A 20,223-nucleotide genomic window follows, 5' to 3' on the forward strand; every position below is an offset into this window, starting at 1 on the left:
AGTAGAACTATGCTGTTCATAGCTAGAGGATTGACCTATGCCAGATCCATGCTGCCTAAAGCCAGAAGACTGACCTGAGCCAGATCTGTGTTGTCTGTAGCCAGAGGATTGACCTGATCCAGACCCACATTGGATAGAGCTAGAAGACCATCCTGAGTCTGACCTGTGTTGGCCATAACTGGATACCTCACTCGAACTAGAAGTAGAACAGTATCCTTGTTCTTCACAGGTTCCTGATTGATATCCTTCATTTGATTCATGCCATCTCTGTTGAGAGGGCTGGTCTGAGCCACAGCCATGACCACAACCAGTGGTCTCATTTGAATTTGACCAGTGGTCTTGTCCTCCACAACTCCTTGTGATGACTCCACGATGCTGCTTACTAAGTGAATGGCATGATTTTTTCTTATGTTGTCTCTTCCCTAAAGATTCATTTGAGTCAGACCAGTGTTGGTCAGAACTGGAAGACTGATCCTCTGTGTGGCACACGTGCCCTTGTTCTCCATAAGTACCTGACTGATTTGCTGAGTTTGATCTTGTGCTACAGTTCCTTGAATGAGTATAACCAGCTTATTCACTCCTAGACCTTTTGTGCTGTTGAGAACCATGCTTATTTTTCTTACTATTCTTGAAGTAGCGTGAACTTGACTCTTTCTTTCCCCAGAGCTTTGCCTGTGCCCAGAACTAGACAAGCCTCCTTGATGCCCAGTTCTTCTGGAGCTGGACCCAGACCTGTGTTTAATGCTGCCCCTGGAGCCTCTGGAGTAAGAATCATGTTTTCCTTCACTCCAACTTGAATACTAGAAGACAGTTCTTGCCCTTCATCCTCCTTTTCTGTTTCACTCTGTTCCTCTTGGTGCTGGTGACTGTGATCTTTTTGCTTTGACCCTGAAGCTTGGCAGTAGTCTTTGCCGACGATTTTATTACAAGCCTGAGCCAGCTTGAACATCATCAGAGGGTACTCAGTAAATTCTATCTTCTTGTTATGGTCTCAATCCAGATTTTGCATGATGGTATCTACAGTGTCTGGGTCATCTGGATTCTGTATAGGAACAAGGTACAAAAGGAAGCTCTGTGAGTATGCAGCACACACTGAGCTAACCAATTGAAGGAAGGCTGTAGAAATATGAATGTTTAGCTTACTTAGGTGGAGCTCAGCCTCATAGTCCTTTAGGCTGGACTGCCCTATCTCATGCAGAAAGAGAAAAAGGAATATGCAATGAATAGCTAGAAGAGGGTGCAACTGGAAGATGACAGGGAACAGGGAATTGATTATTTTTTAAGGAATGGGTCAAATATATATGACTAGCTAATTTATAAACAATAATTTTGGATAACTGCTTTAATTCTATATGGCTTTTCTTTATTTGTCCAGCTTTTAATTAATTAACTACTTAATTAACTCAACAACAAACATTTATTGTGCACCTACTATCTGCCTAGCATTGAGTGAGGTTCAGGGATAAAGCAGTGAACAAGTTTGGTTCCTGACAAAATGGAACTTAACGTTTACTGGGCAAGACACACAAACTTAAAAGTTCCATGTATGGTGATAATTTCACGTGAAACATTATACCAGAGGACAACCACTGGGGGTTCAAGGATGGTTAATGAGAGAAAGTGGTGTGTTTTGAATTATGGGTTGGAATTAGCCAAATAAAGGGGTATGGAAAGAGCATGAGGGGCAAAAGATTGTTGCAGGCAGAGGGAACAATATGAACAGAGAGCCAGAGGTGAGGGGAAGCATGGCTCATACAAGGAACTGAGAGATTCAGGATTGCTAAATATAGAGTCTAACAGTCAAGAGATATGGCTAGAAAGATAAATAGGGACGAGACCATGCCTTTTTTTTTAAATTAAATTTATTTATTTATTTATTTTTGGCTGTGTTGGGTCTTCATTGCTGTGTGTGGCCTTTCTCTAGTTGTGGCGAGCGGGGGGCTACTCTTCGTTGCGATGCACGGGCTTCTCATTGCGCTGGCTTCTCTTGTTGCAGAGCACGGGCTCTAGGTGTGCGGGCTTCAGTAGTTGCAGCACGTGGGTTCAGTAGTTATGGCTCACAGGGTCTAGAGCGCAGGCTCAGTAGTTGTGGTGCACAGGCTTAGTTGTTCCGTGGCATGTGGGATCTTCCTGGACCAGTGCTCGAACCCGTGTCCCCTGCATTGGCAGGCGGATTCTTCACCACTGCGCCACCAGGGAAGCCCCAGATCATACCTTTTAAGTTGTGTTAAGGAACTTGAAGTTTAAGAGCTGGGAACTGTTGAAGGATTTTGAGTTGAGTTGTGAAATGATTAGATTTGCATATAATGTTGAGATTGGAAGTGGAAGGTGGCCTGACCCCAAAGACTAGCAATAGTGATGGAGAGAAATGGGCTGTTTTGAGAGACTGTTGGTGAATTTGATAGAAGTTGGAGGGTGGAGGATCCTGCTGAGAGAGGAAATCAAGAATGGCACCAGATTATGCCTTGGTCGGAAGAGGAGGAGGGTTATTTAAAGGGGAAGATGATGAGTTTCGCATCCGACGCTGAATTTAAGGCATCCATAGAAACCCAAATAAAACTATTCAGTAGACAGCTTGATTTAATGAATTGAAGATCAAGAGCTAGATCTAAGCTTATGAATATTTATTTCCTGAGCTAACATTTTAGGGTGGTAGTCACTCTATTTTATGATTTAGGAGTAAGATGCTAATTTCCTGAACTCAGAGGCCTTATAGTGCCAGAATCTCAGTAATGGACAGTGGTCAGGATGTTCTGGGTCGAAGAAAGACAAAGGGAAGAAGATGCATTTCATCTGTTTTGCGGTTTTTCTGAGAACCAGCTCATTTTCTTTCCAGAAGAATTACTCGCATAGGACATTATTTAATCTGTGGATTTTCCCCTGTTGTTTAGTAGGATCACTTCCCTTGGTCATGTTATGGAAACATTATGGGTCAACTTTTTTTTTTTTGTGGTACTTGGGCCTCTCACTGTTGTGGCCTCTCCCATTGCGGAGCACAGGCTCCGGACGTGCAGGATCAGCGGCCATGGCTCACGGGCCCAGCCGCTCCGTGGCATGTGGGATCTTCTTGGACCGGGGCACGAACCCGCGTCCCCTGCATCGGCAGGTGGACTCTCAACCACTGCACCACCAGGGAAGCCCATGGGTCAACTTTTGACTTTATTTCAAGCCCTTTTTTAAACACTGTTCTCTACAACCAAGTAGGGAAAGTTCTCCAGGAATTTGACGTATGCGACAAAAAGGTAGAAAGAGGTGACGAAAAGAATTGCAGCTGTCTTCAGTCCAGACGTGGAGTTCTTACCTTCAGAATTTGATCAAACTCATTTTCCAAAAGTTCTTTCAGTTCTGCCTTGTTCAACATGTCACACTCCCCATCCTGGGTGGCATATTGGTAGAAAAGATTGATAATAGTGACAGTGCTTTGTAGGAGTTTAGGCATCTTTCTGTAAATTCAGTTAACCTAGAGGGGAAAAAAAGACAGAGACCCACCTATTATTATTCTTTTTTCTTTCTTAAATAGATAAATAGTTTGAGTCATTTGTAATAATTGTTCATTAATTAGCCATGATTAATTTCATTCTGTTGTAATCAAGAACCAATCCAGAGTTGAATGAGTTGTTCAAGCCATGTAGCAAGAAAGTGATGTAATTTGGAAGAGAATCTATTGATATATCTCTTCTTTCCATTCCTGAATGAATGGAGCAACAATGACTTTCTGTTCTGGGCTCCCTGCCTCTACCAGGGATAATTTTCATAGCTTTGTTTGGGAGCTGTAGGAATCCTGAGTGCGCCAATCCATCCACTTCCTCAGTTTCGCTCTAGGTCCCAACCCTCAAACTAGGGAGGGACAGGTCTGTTCACATGCATGCCTGACTCCAGCTGGGAGGCACCAGAGCTCACCTGGATGCTCAAGACTGTGGGCCAGAGAAAGTAGACAAAGTGGGCAAAGCCAGCCATAGGCCTATGTGATATGGAGCCAGGGACAGCTGCTATGAGGCTCAGCTTCTGTTTTCATTCTTTTTTTTTTTTTTCCTTTTTTTTTTTTTTTCTGCGGTATGCGGGCCTCTCACTGCTGTGGCCTCTCCTGTTGCGGAGCACAGGCCCCGGACGCACAGGCTCAGCGGCCACGGCTCACGGGTCCAGCCGCTCCGCGGCATGTGGGATCTTACCGGACTGGGACACGAACCCACTTCCCCTGCATCGGCAGGTGGACTCTCAACCACTGCGCCACCAGGGAAGCCCTCTGTTTTCATTCTTTAAGCAGGGACTGACCCTCAGGCTTTACTGATTACACATCAAAGAGAAAAGGCTCAGAGTAAAGGATAATTTGAGCCTTGTGATCTTTAAGGAAATGACCCCAAAGAAAGGAGGTACTACCAATCCCGACTATCTCTTCATTTTCCTTCTCAATAAAGCTAAACTTATACCAAAGTTCCCCAAAGTATGTATGTTACAAAGGAGCCTGGTGCCCAGAGCTTCTTTGCCTTAGAGCACATCTTGGATTCTCATAATTTATAACCCTAAGTTCTCCTGTTCACTTAAATGGTTCAGCAGAGGAACAAGTAGGATGGAGATTGAAGCAGCTTACAGGGTGCTGCTAGTTGGGGATAGTGGCCTTTTTATAGAACGAATAGTAGTCCATCTTAGGGACGAGCTGCTCTCTTTGAGATGTCCTAATTCACTTCCAAACAAGCCCAGATCCACCTACATTTCCACCTCCCAGGTGTTTTTACCTTCTTGCTTCCTTACCTGTTCACCTGAGATTGCGTTAGCAGTTCCCAAATCTGGGCTAGTATCAACCCCACCTGCCAGAGTCTCTGGACACTGCAATGAAAGACCTCTGTGCTGTTCAACAAGATGTCTAGCATAATGCATTGATAACAAATTATGTGGATTTTAATTGAAGTTGAATGGAGTGTGTGCAGGGACATCACGGACCAGATGTCAATGAATCATGGAATCTGATGTTTAGGAGCCGTGAAGATCATCTAGTCAAACTCTCTTTTTTAAACTTAATTTTCTTATACAGGACTCCAGCCAAGGTGTCACCCATGATATTATTGCCTCTTGGAACGGATAATGGCCGCAGAGGTCCTCTTGTTTCTTTACCTAAGTCTATTTATGAGACCTTAGTGACCATTCATCAATGTTGCTTTCACTCAACCACTATCTAACATTGGGAAGAAATCCATGCTCTTTAGCATGGTATCCAAGGTTCCTCATGATCTGTGCTGTGGCCTCTCTACAGCCACATCTCCTCACTCCCTATCCTTCTTTGTGCTCCACTGGTAATTAACTTCATAAACCTTCCTGAAGATACCATACTATTTTACGTATTTTTCTGGAATATCTTTCGTCATTATCTTCCTGACAAACGCGTACTATTCATTTTTCAAACTCACCTTTCATATTCTGTAGGAAATCTTTCCTGAATTACTTGAGAGAGAGTTATAATTATGTCCCTTATTCATAATTTTATTTTAATATCAATCACACACTATTATAGTCTTTTAAAATTGTCTATGTAATTAATATTTAATACAAAAAATTAGAAAATGTAGATAGAGGAAAGTTAATGAAAATACATGTAATCCTACTGCCCAGAAATAGTTACTGTTAATTGTTTGGTGTATATCCTTTACACACACACACACACACACACACACACACACACACACACACACCCAAATGTATTTGGCTATGTGCCTATGTCACTTCTAGATTATTAGCTCCTTAGAATAGAGAACAGGCCTTATATAATCCCTATGTCACTTGGAGACACAGCACATTGCATGGCACATAAAGGTCCCCAATAAACGTTTGCCAAATTGAATCGAAATAAAAGAGGAGTAAGGGTCATGACTACAGTGCTCTGCACTGACCACCTCTGTTTTTTCACAGGATTAGGATCTGCCCTTTCTCTTCCCATGTTCAGCTCAGAGGACATGATTTCACCTGGGTATAAACTGAATCTTACATTAGGAATCGTCCCTGAGGACCTTGCTGTACACTCCATCTGTTGTGAATATGTAGCACAAATCTCACTGAAGCTGGGTGAAGTGACATAGACTTACAACTTGTGCAATATGATCATCAGGGTTTGGGAAGGGGTTGTAGCAACTACTGGGAAATGATAAATTATGTGATTCCAAATTTTACCATTATTAGGCTACATGTTTTCTTCTCAGTGTTACTCAGAGGGCTGCAGAGTCAGTATCCATTCTGTGGCCACGTTTCCTCTGGATGCGTGATTTGGGCCTGGTTGTCATGCTTCATCAGAGGTGTGACTGAGACTGTGGGATTGCAGTGGGGGTGGAATTTGCTGAGTGAGGGCTAATTTCCTGCAGGAGCTGGCTGTCACCACAGAGGGAAGAAAGGGTTGTGGGTAAAACATGTTTTTGGGGCCAGTGCTCTCCTACAGGAGGGGTTGGCAAACATTTCTGTAAAGGATCAGGTAGTAAATATTATAGACTTGTAGGCCAGATGGGCTTTGTTGCAATTACTCAACCCTGCTCTTGCAGCATTAAAGCATCCATAAATGATGTGTAAACAAATGAGCACGACTGTGTTTTGATAAAACCTGTTGATCGACCTGACCCTTAAATTTCATAATTTCACATGTAACAAGTTTTTTTCAACCCTTAAAAATGTAGAAAGCATTCTTAGCTTAGGGGCCATTTTTAGCAGATTGGTGATGCCCTAGATATGGCCTCCGGGCTGTAGTTTGCCACCCCGCTGGCCCTCTTCTATATTTGCTCGTCAGGAAGATTCACAGGAGAGGAGAATCTAGAGGGAAGAGAAGGGCTGGGAAGTGTGGACATCGGAAGAACTAATTCTTGCGAGAGAGAAAAGTATGCATGTCTGTGAATGCTGGCATATGTGAGGTGGTAGGAAAGGGAACAAGCGACCATGAAAGGGAGGTAAATTTTGACTTGATGTAACGAAGAAACTTTTAATATCTCTGTTGGCTGAAAATGCAATGAGGTCTTTGCAAAGTAATTGTATTTATTGTCGGGGCATTAAAGGAACTTTCCTGTATCGTGTAAGCAGTTTTAATCCTTTCAGTGCTTTATTTTCTGATTATCCTGCAAAATCAACAATCAGAGTTTGATAAGCTTTGTTTCTCGGTTTGTGTCATGAAAACAACAGGCATGTTGAATGTGCCTTTTGGCCTCTTGTCTCCCCTTTGAGAATTACTAATGTAAGAGTCAGACTAGATTATCAGAGAAATCTTTTCTCAAACTGAGATTCATGATTTTACCAGAGTACGTTCCCCACATTAACAGAGTGGGCATGAAGTCTGCACCCCCCGCCTTCCGCCATTAGTTTAGCTAGTGGTTTATGCCCTTGAAGGTGACAGCGTTCAGGAGAAGAGATTTCTTAAGGTATGTGACATGTTCTAGGATTTTCAGTGCCTTATGTGTTGGCAGAAGAAAGGAAATTACGTTCCCCTTTATGCCAAGCACAGTGCTCTGTGCCCTTCTGTACATCATTCTGTTAATCCTCACAACAACCATATGATGTAGGAATTATTACCTCTATTTTGCAGATGAAAAACCAAGGCTCAGAGAAAATACAAAACTTGTTTCAAGTCAGTTATTAAGTGGAGAAAAAGATTCAAACTCAAATCTGTTTCTTCCTAAGCATAGCCAGGGAATGGGGGACTATTCCTGTCTTGGAAGGGTTTGGGGGACAATTCTTAAGGAATCTAATTTTGACTTAAAAAAAACCAACCAACAAACAAATAAGATTGGTGAGGATAAACAGTGAAGCTTTCTTCCCACCTCTGTTCAGTCACATTTTCACTCTTGTCTGGAAGGCACTGTTCCTATAGCACCATCTGCTGGGTCTTAGGGAAATGCTAGGGAAAGTCTCCCTCTTGTCCTTTCTTTTACCCTCAACTCCCTGTGCAGTTTCTGAGAGTTGTTTGTACCTTAGTGTCTATGAATGAGGAGACGGTAAAAAGCAGGGACATAACAAACAGAGTGTTGATGGTCATGATTTGGGGGTAAATGGAATCAAAAAGAAGTCAGCTATAATATAAAACTGGCCAAGAGGTGTTCCCCCTCCCGCCCATATCTTTCTCCCCAGGTACAGGGGTCATTTTTTCTCTTATCTCAAAAGAATCAAAAATGGATCTGATGTAATTTTATACCTTAACATGTGTTACCTGGGAGGTGGGCCAGGCACGTTGATATATCTTTCAGCTCCAGACCTAGGCCCTGGAATAACTCTGCTTGAGGATTTGCCTTCCTATTCAGTTGTTTCTCTCTCTCTCATCTTAGTATTCTCCCTTTTCTCCTTCAAGTTCTCAAAAACACCCAGATGCTGGGAATCCAGAGCTCATTCTTACTTGTATCCTCTTATTTTTTCTGTCAATATCTTTCACTAGTGTGTTTCCATCTCCTTAACTTGCTGTTTGATTCTCCTATTGGCATGGCCATTTATAGCCTGTATCCCTTTGTTCCTACCTACTTGAGGCTTTCTGCATGTAGACCTGGTCTCTCAAAGTGGGCAGATGGAGAAAGCGTTTGGGAGTGCTCCTTAGGGATCCTCCAGATGTTACAGAGGTGGCATAAAAGACCTGCTAGCATGGGAGACATCAGAGGGGATGTCCGAGCTTTAAGTATGGGAGAGGAAAAAGCGAGACCTATAGACCTTGGTTGATGGGAGTCAGATCCAGAACCTTTGCCTTTTAGTGTGTGTGTTTTTTGGGGTGGGGGTAGGGGAACGGGTAGGGGGAGGGGCAGGGGGAGAGGGAGAGGGACAGGGAGGGGAGAGGGAATGTAGCAAATGTAATGAGTGTGAAGCTAATTGGGCCTCAGTTTCCTCTCTGACCTTTTCTCCTCCTACTTTCCCTCTCCTCATAGACTCTGCTGAAGCCATGCTGCTTCCTTGCTGTTCTCCAAAACCTTCAGGCACACTCTTTCCTTAGGAATTTTATTTCAAGAACGTCTTCCCTCAGATATCCATTTGGTTTAATCCTTTATCTCCTTCAAGTCTTTGCTGAAATATTACCGTCTCACAAGGCCTCCCTGCCTTTTCTATGTGATACATACATCTAACATACTAGAGTATTGTTGGCTTATGCAGGGTTTTGAGCAGAGGAGAGACATGATCTGACTCACTTCTATGTTGATACTAGACCATAGGGAGATGAGGTAGAATAAGGAAGATCAGTCAGTTGAGAGATGAGGGAATGGAAGTAACCAAGGCTTCTGGCTTGGATGATTATGTTGTTATACACACTGAGAAAAGCAATACGTCTTAAAGGGAGGGCTTGAGATGGGGGAAGGATGATGACTTGTCATCTAAGTTATCACCATCATCTAATTCTTTCCACCTCTTCATAACTCACTTTTTAAAAGAGCAGTGAGCACTCCCTGTCTCTGACTCCCTTATCTTCCATTTACTCATCAGCCCTTTACAACCTGAGTTTCACGCCCTCTTTCAGGCTTTTTTGAGGGCTCGTCTTCCATGGTTGTGCTTAAATGCTTCTGTTCTGCAAAGCATCCTTAGTTCTCTGCCTGTTTGGGTCAGTTTTTACCATTTATATAGTAAGATAATGGAGAAGGGAAGAGGCAAGACATAGTGTTTATACTTTTATATTGGCAATTTTTATGCAGTAGATAGTCTGAAACCAAAGACTTGAAAGCTCTGTCTATAAACTCAAGGTATGGCCGTCACAGTAATCTGATGATGCTGTAAGACCTAATATGTCACTTTCGAGTCACATGCAATATCAAACTTGGCAGAAACTTCAAAACTTAAGTGCTCATATTTAACTCTTATTGAACCCTACGCAGCAAAATTTTTTGTATTATATTATTACTTTTAAACTTATATCACTAACATATAGCTGAGGGGGAGGAGTATATACTATTCTTTAAAGGAAGATTAACAGGAAGTATAATGATTAAAGTAGAATTACATTTTTAAAGAAAATAATAGAGACAGATAACTGTCTTTAAAAAGCAGTTTTTCACTACAAATTCCTGTGCTTTATGTATTTTTCTCTTGGTGTTTCACTTATGGTAATTGTCCCTTTGCTCGTGGATGTATTTATAGAGTGGAGTGTTGCTACAAAAAGTAGTAAAAACTTGGTTTTCGCTTGCTTCCATTGTTACTTGTTGTCTCAGAACTGCCATCTTGATAAATAGCCTCATCCTGGCTGTACCTTCCACTGTCCCATAGCTGAGTATGGCTAGGTTCCTTTTTATACCTTCCATTGAACCCTTTGATTTTGATACTGAATGTATAGCAATAGTTGCATTCTCCTATTTTTTGGGGGGAGGTGGGGCTTTGCTGTCACCAGATTTGTAAGAACTGGAGATGTGATTTTCACTTTGGGGAACTTGATTGTCCTTGTTCATACCATGATTGCCTGGATGTATCACTAGATTGGACATTATTATCCTGCTTTCCATTTGTACTGGACTCAAAATGATTGTAGATGTAACTTGCTTGGGTGGGTATTATTGCACTCCTGTCTTCCAGTATTGTTGAGTTGAATCCTGGTCTTTCATGGCCAGAAGTCATCTGTCCACTAGTAGATGATGATTTTCTGTTTGATTATCCTGACTGAACTTCAGAGTTACTAGAATGTCTATTGTTAGCTGCCTGTTTTCTAGTTGAAGTGAATTATGGACAGTAGGGGAATTAGTTAGAAAATGACTAGATTCTAATAGTCTAAGGTCATTCAGGGGACATGCTCTAAGCAGTTGATGGTCTTACACCTCTGATAGATTCAGACTGATCATAGGTATCAAATTAAGTTTATAACTTATTCTTGAGTATCCAAAATTAAATCCTTGCCTTTCTATGTTACCTGTTGATCTGGACTCTGAATGATCAGAAGCAGATCCTGACTGATCAAGCCTAGGCTTGTTTGTACTTTTATTCCCAGATTTCAGTGGACTGGAGTCAAAGCTAAATGTTCTGTTCTATTGTTTTCAGACCATCCATAGTCATATTCAGCACTTCCATAGCTGCCATGTTTGCAATTATAACCCAAATCCTTGCCTTTGTCTCTACTAATGACTGTCTGAATATGATTAGACCCAAACTGACCTTGGGTTTGATGTGTCTGGCTTCTGAGTGTGCTATCTCTTGCCTGATTATGACCATGACTTTTTCCTGGAAAGAATTTGTTGTATACATTATTCTTTTGGTGTTGGATTCTGACTGCTCATGGGTAGTTGACTAGACTCTGAATTTCTAACTTGGTCTTCAGAAATGTTCATGAATGGGTCTTTTGGGGGGCTTATTTTTTGGGGCTCTGATTGTCCATGGGTTTATGTTGACTCTGTATTTGGGTCTCCTTCACCACCACTAAACTGACAATAATTGTATGCTCATTTTCTAGTTTTACTAGGGTCAGATTGTATGGATGAAGTTTGTAGGCTGACCCTGAGTGTCAAGCTATTTTCTGATTGTTGATAGCTGGATACATGTCCTTCTGTTGTATCCTCAGATCTCTCTCATGGGTGTACCCAGACTGTCCATTGGTGGATATCTGGGCATGAGGAGATTGTGAATATCTAGTGCAGTCTCCTGTGTGCTCCTAGTTAGAGGCTTATCTGCTTGCTGGGCTGAATCTTGACTGTCCCTGGGTGGCTTTCTGGCTCTTTTGAGATTCTGACTGTATGGACCTATCTCTTTGTCCTCCTGAATGCTATTTCACATGTCTACATCCAGACTGTCCGTGAGTTGATGCTGATGCCCTCTCTGAATCTTCTGATTTCCCTTCACTATCACTGGCCTGACCGGAACTGGATCCTCGATGTCTGCTTGCTGCATACCCAGGCTGAGTCTCTAGAACTGTGTCCTGTATGTTCATGGAGGATCTTTCTCTTTCTCCCATGCTTGATCTTGATGATCCATGGGAGGAATCAGACTGTCCATAAATTGTCATCAGCCCTTCAAGAGACCCTGAGTGTCAGAGCTATGTCTTGACTGCTTGTGGCAGGATCCTTGATTTATTCCTCTGCTGGATTCTGAGTGTCCATGGGAAGGCTCTCTGGCCTTGATGAGACCCTGAATATCTAGATTTGTGTAGTGACTGGCCATGAGTGAATTCATACTGGTTTTTTGAACTGGGCTTTAGACCACCCATGGGTTTATTCTGACTGTCTCTCTGAATCTTCTGATTGCCCTTCACTATCAGTGGCCTGACTGTAACTGGCTCCTTGATGTCTGCTTATTCCAGATCCAGTCTGTGTAGATGATGATTGCCTGTGGGATGACCCAGATTGTCCATAAAAGCCCCATATCTTTCTCTTGTGTTAGACTCTAATTCTGCATGGGTAGACCTAGCTTCCCTCTGAATAAATGTCCATTTTTGATAGAACCCTGGCCTATCTCCAGATTTCCCGTGGCTAGAGTAATTTATTCCTCATGTGCTACTAGATCCATACTCAGACTCATGATGGGAAGGTGAAGACTGTTGTTCCCTGTCTTCTGATTGTCCTTCAATATACTGGACTGACTATAACTGGATCCCCCTTCTCTGCTGATACAATAACCAGACTTTGTAAATGATTGTGTGTGGGTAGATCCTGAGTGTCCACAGCTATCTCTTGATTGTCCATAACTACCTTATATGCTTTTGGTGCTAGATCTGGGCTGTTCATGAGTAGGTCCAGACTGTCTTCCAGTGTGTGTCTGTCCTTGTGAGACTCTGAGTATATAAACCCGTCTTCTGACTTCCTGTTTCTGAACTGTCCATAATCATACTCAGACCATGCATGGACTAATGTTGACTTTCTATGTGAGTCTCCTGATTGTGTTATCAACTATAACTGGATCCTCAATGTCTGCTTATACTTGATTTAGACCTTGTATTTTCAGATTGTCTGTAAGCAGAACTGGAGTATTCAGAGCTATCTCCTGATTTTCCATAGCCAAATACTGTACATGTCTTCCTGTTATAGTGGACTCAGATTCTCTTTGGGTAGACCCAGAATGTCCATGAGTTGCTGTCTGGCCATGTTGACATTCTGAATGTCTAGAGTTGTCTTCTAATTCTCCTTGGTAGAGCCTTGTCTTCCTCTTGTGCTAGACCAAGATTGCTTATGACTACACTCAGACTGACCATGAGTGGAAGCTGTCTATTCAATCCCCTGATTGCCTTTTACTATCACTAGATTGATTATAACTGATGTCTGTTTCCTGCTTACAGTGGTAGAGGCTGTGTGGATGTAGACCCTGAATGTCCACTGCCATCTCCTTTTTATGGCTAGATACTTGTCTCTTTTTTATGCTGGACCTAAACTTTTCATGGATTAATCCTCACTCTCTATCTGAGCCTCTTCATGACTAGACCCAACTGTTTATGAATTTTTATGTGGCCATGATGGGACACTGATTTTCCAAAGCTCTCATGTCTGTTTGTGGTTGGATGTTTGTCTCTTTCTAGAGTTGGATCCTGAGATTTCATTTGTAGATTCAGAGTGACCATTAGTGGATATCTGGCTCTGACAAGCCCTAGAGTTCATAGGGTTTATAGAGCTATCTTTTCTGTTTCTAAGACTCAATCCTTGTTTTTCTCTTGTGTTAGAGCCCAACTATCTTTGTCTATACTCAGACTGCCAGTGGGTTTATTGTGATTCTTTCTCTGTATCTCCAGATTGTATTTCATCATTACTGGCCTGGGTATAACTGTGTCTCTTGATGTCTGCATCACTGTTAATGTCTGCAGAATATTAATGGTGCTTGTCTGTGAGTTGACCCTGAAGTTCCAGTGCTGCCTTTTGATTTTCCATAGGTGGATCCATTTCTTTCTCATGTGTTGAACACAGATTCTTCATTGGAAGACCCAGATTGAGTGGATACCCATCTTTGATGAGTCCCTGGCCTATCTTTTAAGTGTCCATGGCTGGAGCCATTTCTTTTTCTTGTGCTAGATCCAGACTGCCCATGCCTATATTCAGGTGGCCTGTGGGAAGAGAGTGACTGTCTATCCAGTCACCTAACTGTCCTTCATTACCACTGGACTGAGTAAAGTTATATCTCTACTGTTTGTACTGAATCTAGACTGCAGAGGTGATGATTGTCTGTGAGAAGTATTTGGAGCTTTCTCCTAAATGACTGTGGCTGGATCCATGTCTTCTTGTGTTGGGCCCAGATTCTACATGTGTAGATCCAGACTGTCCATGGGTAGATGTTGGTCCTGAGAGTCTAGCACGAGGCTAGAGGCTTGTTTTCCTATTTTGTCAGATTTTGATTGTTTATGGCCACACCCAGACTGTTCATGGGTTGATGCTAAGTTTTCTGATTGTCTTTCACTATCACTGGATTGACTATACTAGGCACCATTGTCTCTTTATACTGATTCTAGACTCTATATATAAAATGATTTGCTATGAGATGATGCTGAATGTCTGGAACTCTTTCCTGACTGTCCATGATTGGATGCATGTCCTCTTATACTTGACCCATATTTTCTTGCATAGAACCAAACTATCCAAGACTGAGTATTTGGCCCTGCTGAGATCCTGACTGTCTAGAGTTGCTTCCTCTTTGACCATGATGAGAGTTTTGTTTTCCTCTTGTGCTGGATCCATATTGCCTATTGCCATACTAAAACTGATCGTGGGGGAACACTGACTATTCTTCTGCATCTTCTGATTGTCCCTTACTATCACTGGACTGACTATAGCTGTCTCACTGACATACTGATGGCAGGCCAAATGACTAGGTTGAGACAACCTAGTAGATGTGTAGCTGTATAAGGAAAAAAGCCAAGGATAGAACTGTGGAGACCGTCAACCTTTAGAGGTCAAGCAGAGCCAGCCAAGCAGACCCAAAAGTAGTGACAATGAGGTAGGAGGAGTCCATGAGAACATGGTGTCATGGGAGCCAGGAGGAATCAGGAGGGACAGGTCAACTGTGCTAAATGCTGCTAAGGTATCAAGCAGTAAAAATGAACACTCAGTTTGACACATGGATGTTATCCAGCTGCCTTTTTGAATTTCCAGGTGTTTGTAGGCATTGAAACTTAACATGACCAAAATAAATGGAACCAGAAAAGGCACCATCATCTGTCAGCTTGGTCAGACTAAATTGTTAGAAGTCATCCTTCATTCCTGTTTTCCTCATCTTTAATGTACATCAACAAGTCCCATTGACTTTCCCTTCAAAATATCCTCCATTCATCTCCTTTTTTCCATCTTTACTGTCACCAACCTAGTCCCAGCCACCATCCTTTCAACTATACTGTGCAATTAGTCTCCCTCTTTCTTTTTGCTTTATTCCACGATCTACTATCAATACAGTAATAGACTGAAGTTTAAAAAATGTAAATCAAAATGTTACTTTCTTGTTTAAAGCACTCCAAGAGCTTTTCATCATACTTAGTTGACAACTTCTTACCACTACTCACTTTGTGATTGGACCCCCATCTGCCTCTGTGATCTCATTTCGTACCTCTATTCTCCCTTTTTTCACCATGCTGAAGACACACTGAGTTCTCAGCTCAGAAGAATATCGTGTCTTTTTCAGCCTGTACCTTCCAGAAAACCTTGTTCTCTGACTTGGTTATTGGTTCTTTGTTCTCCACATAGCTGACTTCTGTTTGTAATTCTGGTCTGTGCTCAGATGATGCCTCCTCAGAGTAACTCTCCTTCCTGCTAGATACTCTGACACATTTATTTCTTTACAGCATTTATTACCATTTGAAATTTGTGTAGTACCTATCTCCCGCAGAAGAATAAGCTCTTTGAGAGAGTGATTTTATCTGTTTTGCCATCTGCAGTAAACCCCAAACCTAGAATAGATTCTGGCTTAGAGTAGGCACTTATTAATATCTGTTGCATGATTGTACAAAAAATACAAATTAATTGAACAAATTAATCTGTGTAGGATCTCCTTCCTTCATTTATCCTTAGCACACTGTTCATACTGTGTCCTTTTCATTCTACACGTCATGTAATATACTAAATTATAGTTAGCATTTTATGGGATTGTCTCATGTGGTACGTGATCTTTGTGAGGCTAGTTTACGGACTTTTGTATCTCTACAGCTTATTCATCTTTGTATCTCCAACATATATGAAAGCACCTGTTCAATGGTAGAACTGAATAAATATTACCTGAAAAAATGGAATCATTGAATTAGGATTAGATGAATCATTGAATTAGAATTTAGCTATCATTAATCTAGATAATAGAGAGTCATGGGATTGGTCTTCTAAGATCAGCTTCTATCTCACTGAAGACTTGTCTAAATTATCATATATCCCAAAGGTTGTAGGAGGACACAAGAATTCCCTGCATCTTTAGATTCAACAGTGCAGGAGGCAGTAAGAGCTGTATGACATTTAGATAAAGCTCTCTGAAAATAGTAGAGACTGTCAATAATGCTGACCCTCTTATGGCCTCCCATGTCTTAGGGCTGTACAATGCAGCACTGCAAAGAGAGTACTGAGTAATCTCAGAAAAGGTACATTTCTGTCCTTAGTTTCCTCTCTATATGGAATCTTATGATAATAGGGAACATAAAATAAAGAAAAAAAGCTAAGCTCCCAGTGGTATTATGCCTTAGAGCACATTCCTAGATTTCCATCTTGGGTAATACTAAGTAGGAATAGTTGGATAGATTTTTTTCTTACGTAGTTTGCCAAAAGTACAAGTTAGGGTGTGGACTGAAGGAGCTGGCAGGGTGCCGAACGAAGGTCAGGAGAGTGGCCGTTTTATAGCAACGAAAGCTTCATTCTCAGAAGGCACCATCCTTTATGAGATGGTCTAATTCATTCACAATCATATTCTGATCCACCCTTATCCCCACCTTTCTTTCTCTACTGTTTATTTCACAACTTCTTTAAGTACTCATTTCTGCTTATATTAGCAACTTCCAGATTTAGATTAATATTAGTCCTTTCTACCAGAAATTTTACAGAAGAGTCTCTTTGGAAATCACACGTTCCTTGTATACATCTGTCATCCCTTATACGTTCTTGTGTCTGCTGTGGTGACTTAACAATGCTTGATATATATATTTGCTGAAGAGCAGTGATCCTTGAACTGAGAGTGATAGAATATGCATATGTAAGAGGGCTCTGAAATCCAAGAGAGGTGAAGAGTGTAAAAAAAGAGTGTGCCCACCTAGGATTTAATGTGACCTCATTGGTTACTGTGAATTCCATCTCTGAGTATTGAAGAAACCTGCCTATGAGATAATTAAATCACTAATAGTAGTCTTTGAAGTACTGTGGTAAATGAGAACAGAGACGACATTGGAGGTGCAAACATTTAGTTATCCCAAGTTGGGAGGAGGGGTCTACTTTTCTCTTTTTATCATTGTTATTACCCTGGAATATCAGACACGTGCCATACACCGTGTGTTCACTCCTATAAAAACACTACTATCTCTCTGCAGAACATGCTCAAACTTGCACTTTTTTTTTCTAGATCGTTATATCTCACTGCCTATATGATCTCTTCACGTATTTAGATATCCCTGTCATCTGAAACCTAAGAGGTTCAAAATGATTCCATTATAATATATAATGAGAATTATCTTTTCTCCTGTTGTCTACTGTCATATCAGTAACATCATCGTTCTTGAGTGTCTCAGGCTAAGAACTTCTTCATTTCTCCCCCTTTTTCCCGCCCTCATCCACAGATGACCACCACATCCTATCCTGTCAGTCCTACTGCAGACTTGTCTCCTGGACCCAGCCCTCTTCTGTCCTAGCACTACTGATCTGATTTTGACCCTGGTCACCTTGCATCTTGACCATTTCCAGCAGCTTTGTAATCAGTCTTTCTCTACCACCAGGATATCTTCCTACTATCCCTTCTATACTGCTGCCAGGTTCATCTTCTTATAAACAAACCTTATCATGTCATTTCCCTGCCTTAAAGCTTGTGGCGTCTCTTTTGCCTATAGAATAAATTCAAATTATTTAAAATTTGGGCCCACAAGCCACCTTGAAATCAGACGGGAATCCACTTTTGTAGCCTCCTCTTCTACGAACTGTCTCTTATGGGATTGTCCCTTTGAATGTTAACTACTGTCCTTGATCATACCACCCTCACTCTTGATCCCATGTCATTGCACATGCTGTTTCCTCTGCTGTATTTCTTCTCTGCCCAACAAGCTCTCCTATATATACTGTAAGATCTTCCTGAAATGTCATCGCTTATATGTGACTTCCCCTGAAGTCATTTGTTCTACTAAAATCACTTGTATCTACATAGGGTTTTCCCATGGCTCTTGTCACATTGTATTCTAATTGTTTGTTCATGGATCTGTCATCCCATTACCCTCATTGCTGTGTCCCCATCTTCATGATAAAGTCTCCTTTTTGCTCATCTTCATACCATCAGGGATATAGGGTATTAATAGGTACTCTGTGAGAAATAAGTTATAGTGTTCGGACGTTAGGGAAAGCACACACAATTCTCTTGGAGGTACAATGTGCATTAGACTATTAAAGGCTCTGACTCTGAGAAGCTGTGCTGTACCTAAGACCCTTGTCTAACCAGGGTTTCCTAAATGTTTTTCCCCTTGGAATTCTTCTTTTGAAGAACATGTATTATTAGGGAACACAGTGAGGGAAATGCTGCCCTGTATCAAATACTCTCTGAAGCATAATAAAAGGACAAAAAAAACAATCCATGTTTTTCTTCCTTGTCAGCATTAGCTTCTCTTACATTTCTTTTCTCTTTGTCTACCTCTTCTCTTATTCAGAGGTTTTTGTCACTTAATGACTCCAGTCACCTTGATGGAAATTTATGAGGTGGCTGAGGCCTTCAGGGGAATGGTGGCAGGGTCTGTCCATATGATGGAAGGGTTTCTGAATCTTGTTGACTCATGGGTTGCTAACAGTCTGTAGGGTGGTTAGCTGGTGTGCTGGTTCCCTTGACTGTGTGTAGGTCACCATTTTAATCAGTGACTTGAACAACAGTGTGAATAGGTGGCTAATATGTTGTATGTCAGATTCAATACTACCACTGAAGATATTATAGGCTGGAATGAAAATTGAACCGAGATCATTTTAATAATGCTAAATATTAAAATCTGAGCTTGGGAATAAAATAGCATCCCTAATCTTCGAGATTATTGATCTAGCTTTGCACAAGACTCTGTCTATACCACATTGCATATTATTTGTAATTTCCTGCCCACATATAAGTTGGGGGAGGATATTCAAAAGGTAGCAGAAAATAACAATAGTATAAAAATTATCCTGAGCTGTGAACCTCTATAAAACCAGAATAATTACTGAGATACAGTTCCAAAAGGCCTTCAAGCATGACCTCGTGTCACCAGTGATGTGTTTTTATGTTGAAAAAGCTGATTCCTCAAGCAGTGCTGATCTCATGGTGAAGCCTGTCTTAGTCTCTCCATCAGCATTTTAATTCCTTCATCAGCATCGCAGTATTGAACTGTGTTCACAGTTTCCTGTAGTTTCCCAGCTCTACTTTGGGATTTCCTGACCAATTTAGGGCAAAATCCCTTCAGGCTGGATCAGGCATTTTTAGTGGTACCCCCAGTGGTGGTGAGCACACCAGCTCTTCTCCCACTTTTTTACTAGTGCTCGTGTACAGTGTACCCCTATTACTCAAGATAACTATCACTGAATTATATGTAATTCGTGTGTAGTATGGTTATATTTCAACTAACTTTTTTTTAAAATGCAATTCTTTAACAGGGAAGAACAAACTCTGACTCCATGTTGGATCTGTTTCTTTTACTTTGACCTTTGCCTTCCATTGCTTTTGTTCTGTCTATAGATATAGGCATACATAATTGCCTGCCTCGGGGAACCCTACCCCTCTGCCTGAATGTTAAACCAAAGTGCCTTTGTTCAGCCCACAGGGAAACACCCTGACCCTGCCCACCTGTGAATGGCTGCAGGAAAGAAGAAGTTAACACATCCCCTCAAGGATGGCCAAAACTAGGAGATATTTTGCAAGACTTATGACCTTTTTACTTTACTTCCTCACCTCCTCCCCCTCTCTGTTCTCTAAAAGAAACTAGCATCCAGACCCTGATAAGATGGTACTCTAGGATGCTAGTCCACCATCTTCTCGGATGCCTGGCTTTCTGAATAAAGTCATTAATCCTTGCCTCAGCACCTCATCTCCAATTTGTTGGCCTGTTTTGTGGTGAGCAGAACGATCTTGGACTTGGTAACAATTCCTATTTTAAAAAAATCTTGTGAGGTAAGTTTACATAATGGGGTTGACCTAAAAAACACACCCGCCACTATATTG

The 20,223-nt window shown here is 41.5% G+C and overlaps 1 protein-coding gene across 1 annotated transcript in view; it reads right to left on the reverse strand.

Moving 5' to 3' along the window:
• Positions 1-991: 991 nt before the first annotated feature.
• Positions 992-20,223, reverse strand: part of LOC137212611 (filaggrin-like) — an 83,335-nt gene continuing 64,103 nt past the window's right edge. Inside the window, 10 exon segments of the mRNA XM_067716143.1 lie at positions 992-1,042; positions 3,302-3,376; positions 3,901-3,914; positions 11,692-11,870; positions 11,957-12,012; positions 12,014-12,095; positions 12,130-12,234; positions 12,417-12,468; positions 12,606-12,719; positions 14,090-14,189. Coding sequence (XP_067572244.1) covers positions 992-1,042; positions 3,302-3,376; positions 3,901-3,914; positions 11,692-11,870; positions 11,957-12,012; positions 12,014-12,095; positions 12,130-12,234; positions 12,417-12,468; positions 12,606-12,719; positions 14,090-14,189 — 828 coding nt within the window.

The sequence above is a fragment of the Pseudorca crassidens genome, chromosome 2 (genome assembly GCF_039906515.1).
Source record: "Pseudorca crassidens isolate mPseCra1 chromosome 2, mPseCra1.hap1, whole genome shotgun sequence".
Classification (NCBI taxonomy): domain Eukaryota; kingdom Metazoa; phylum Chordata; class Mammalia; order Artiodactyla; family Delphinidae; genus Pseudorca; species Pseudorca crassidens.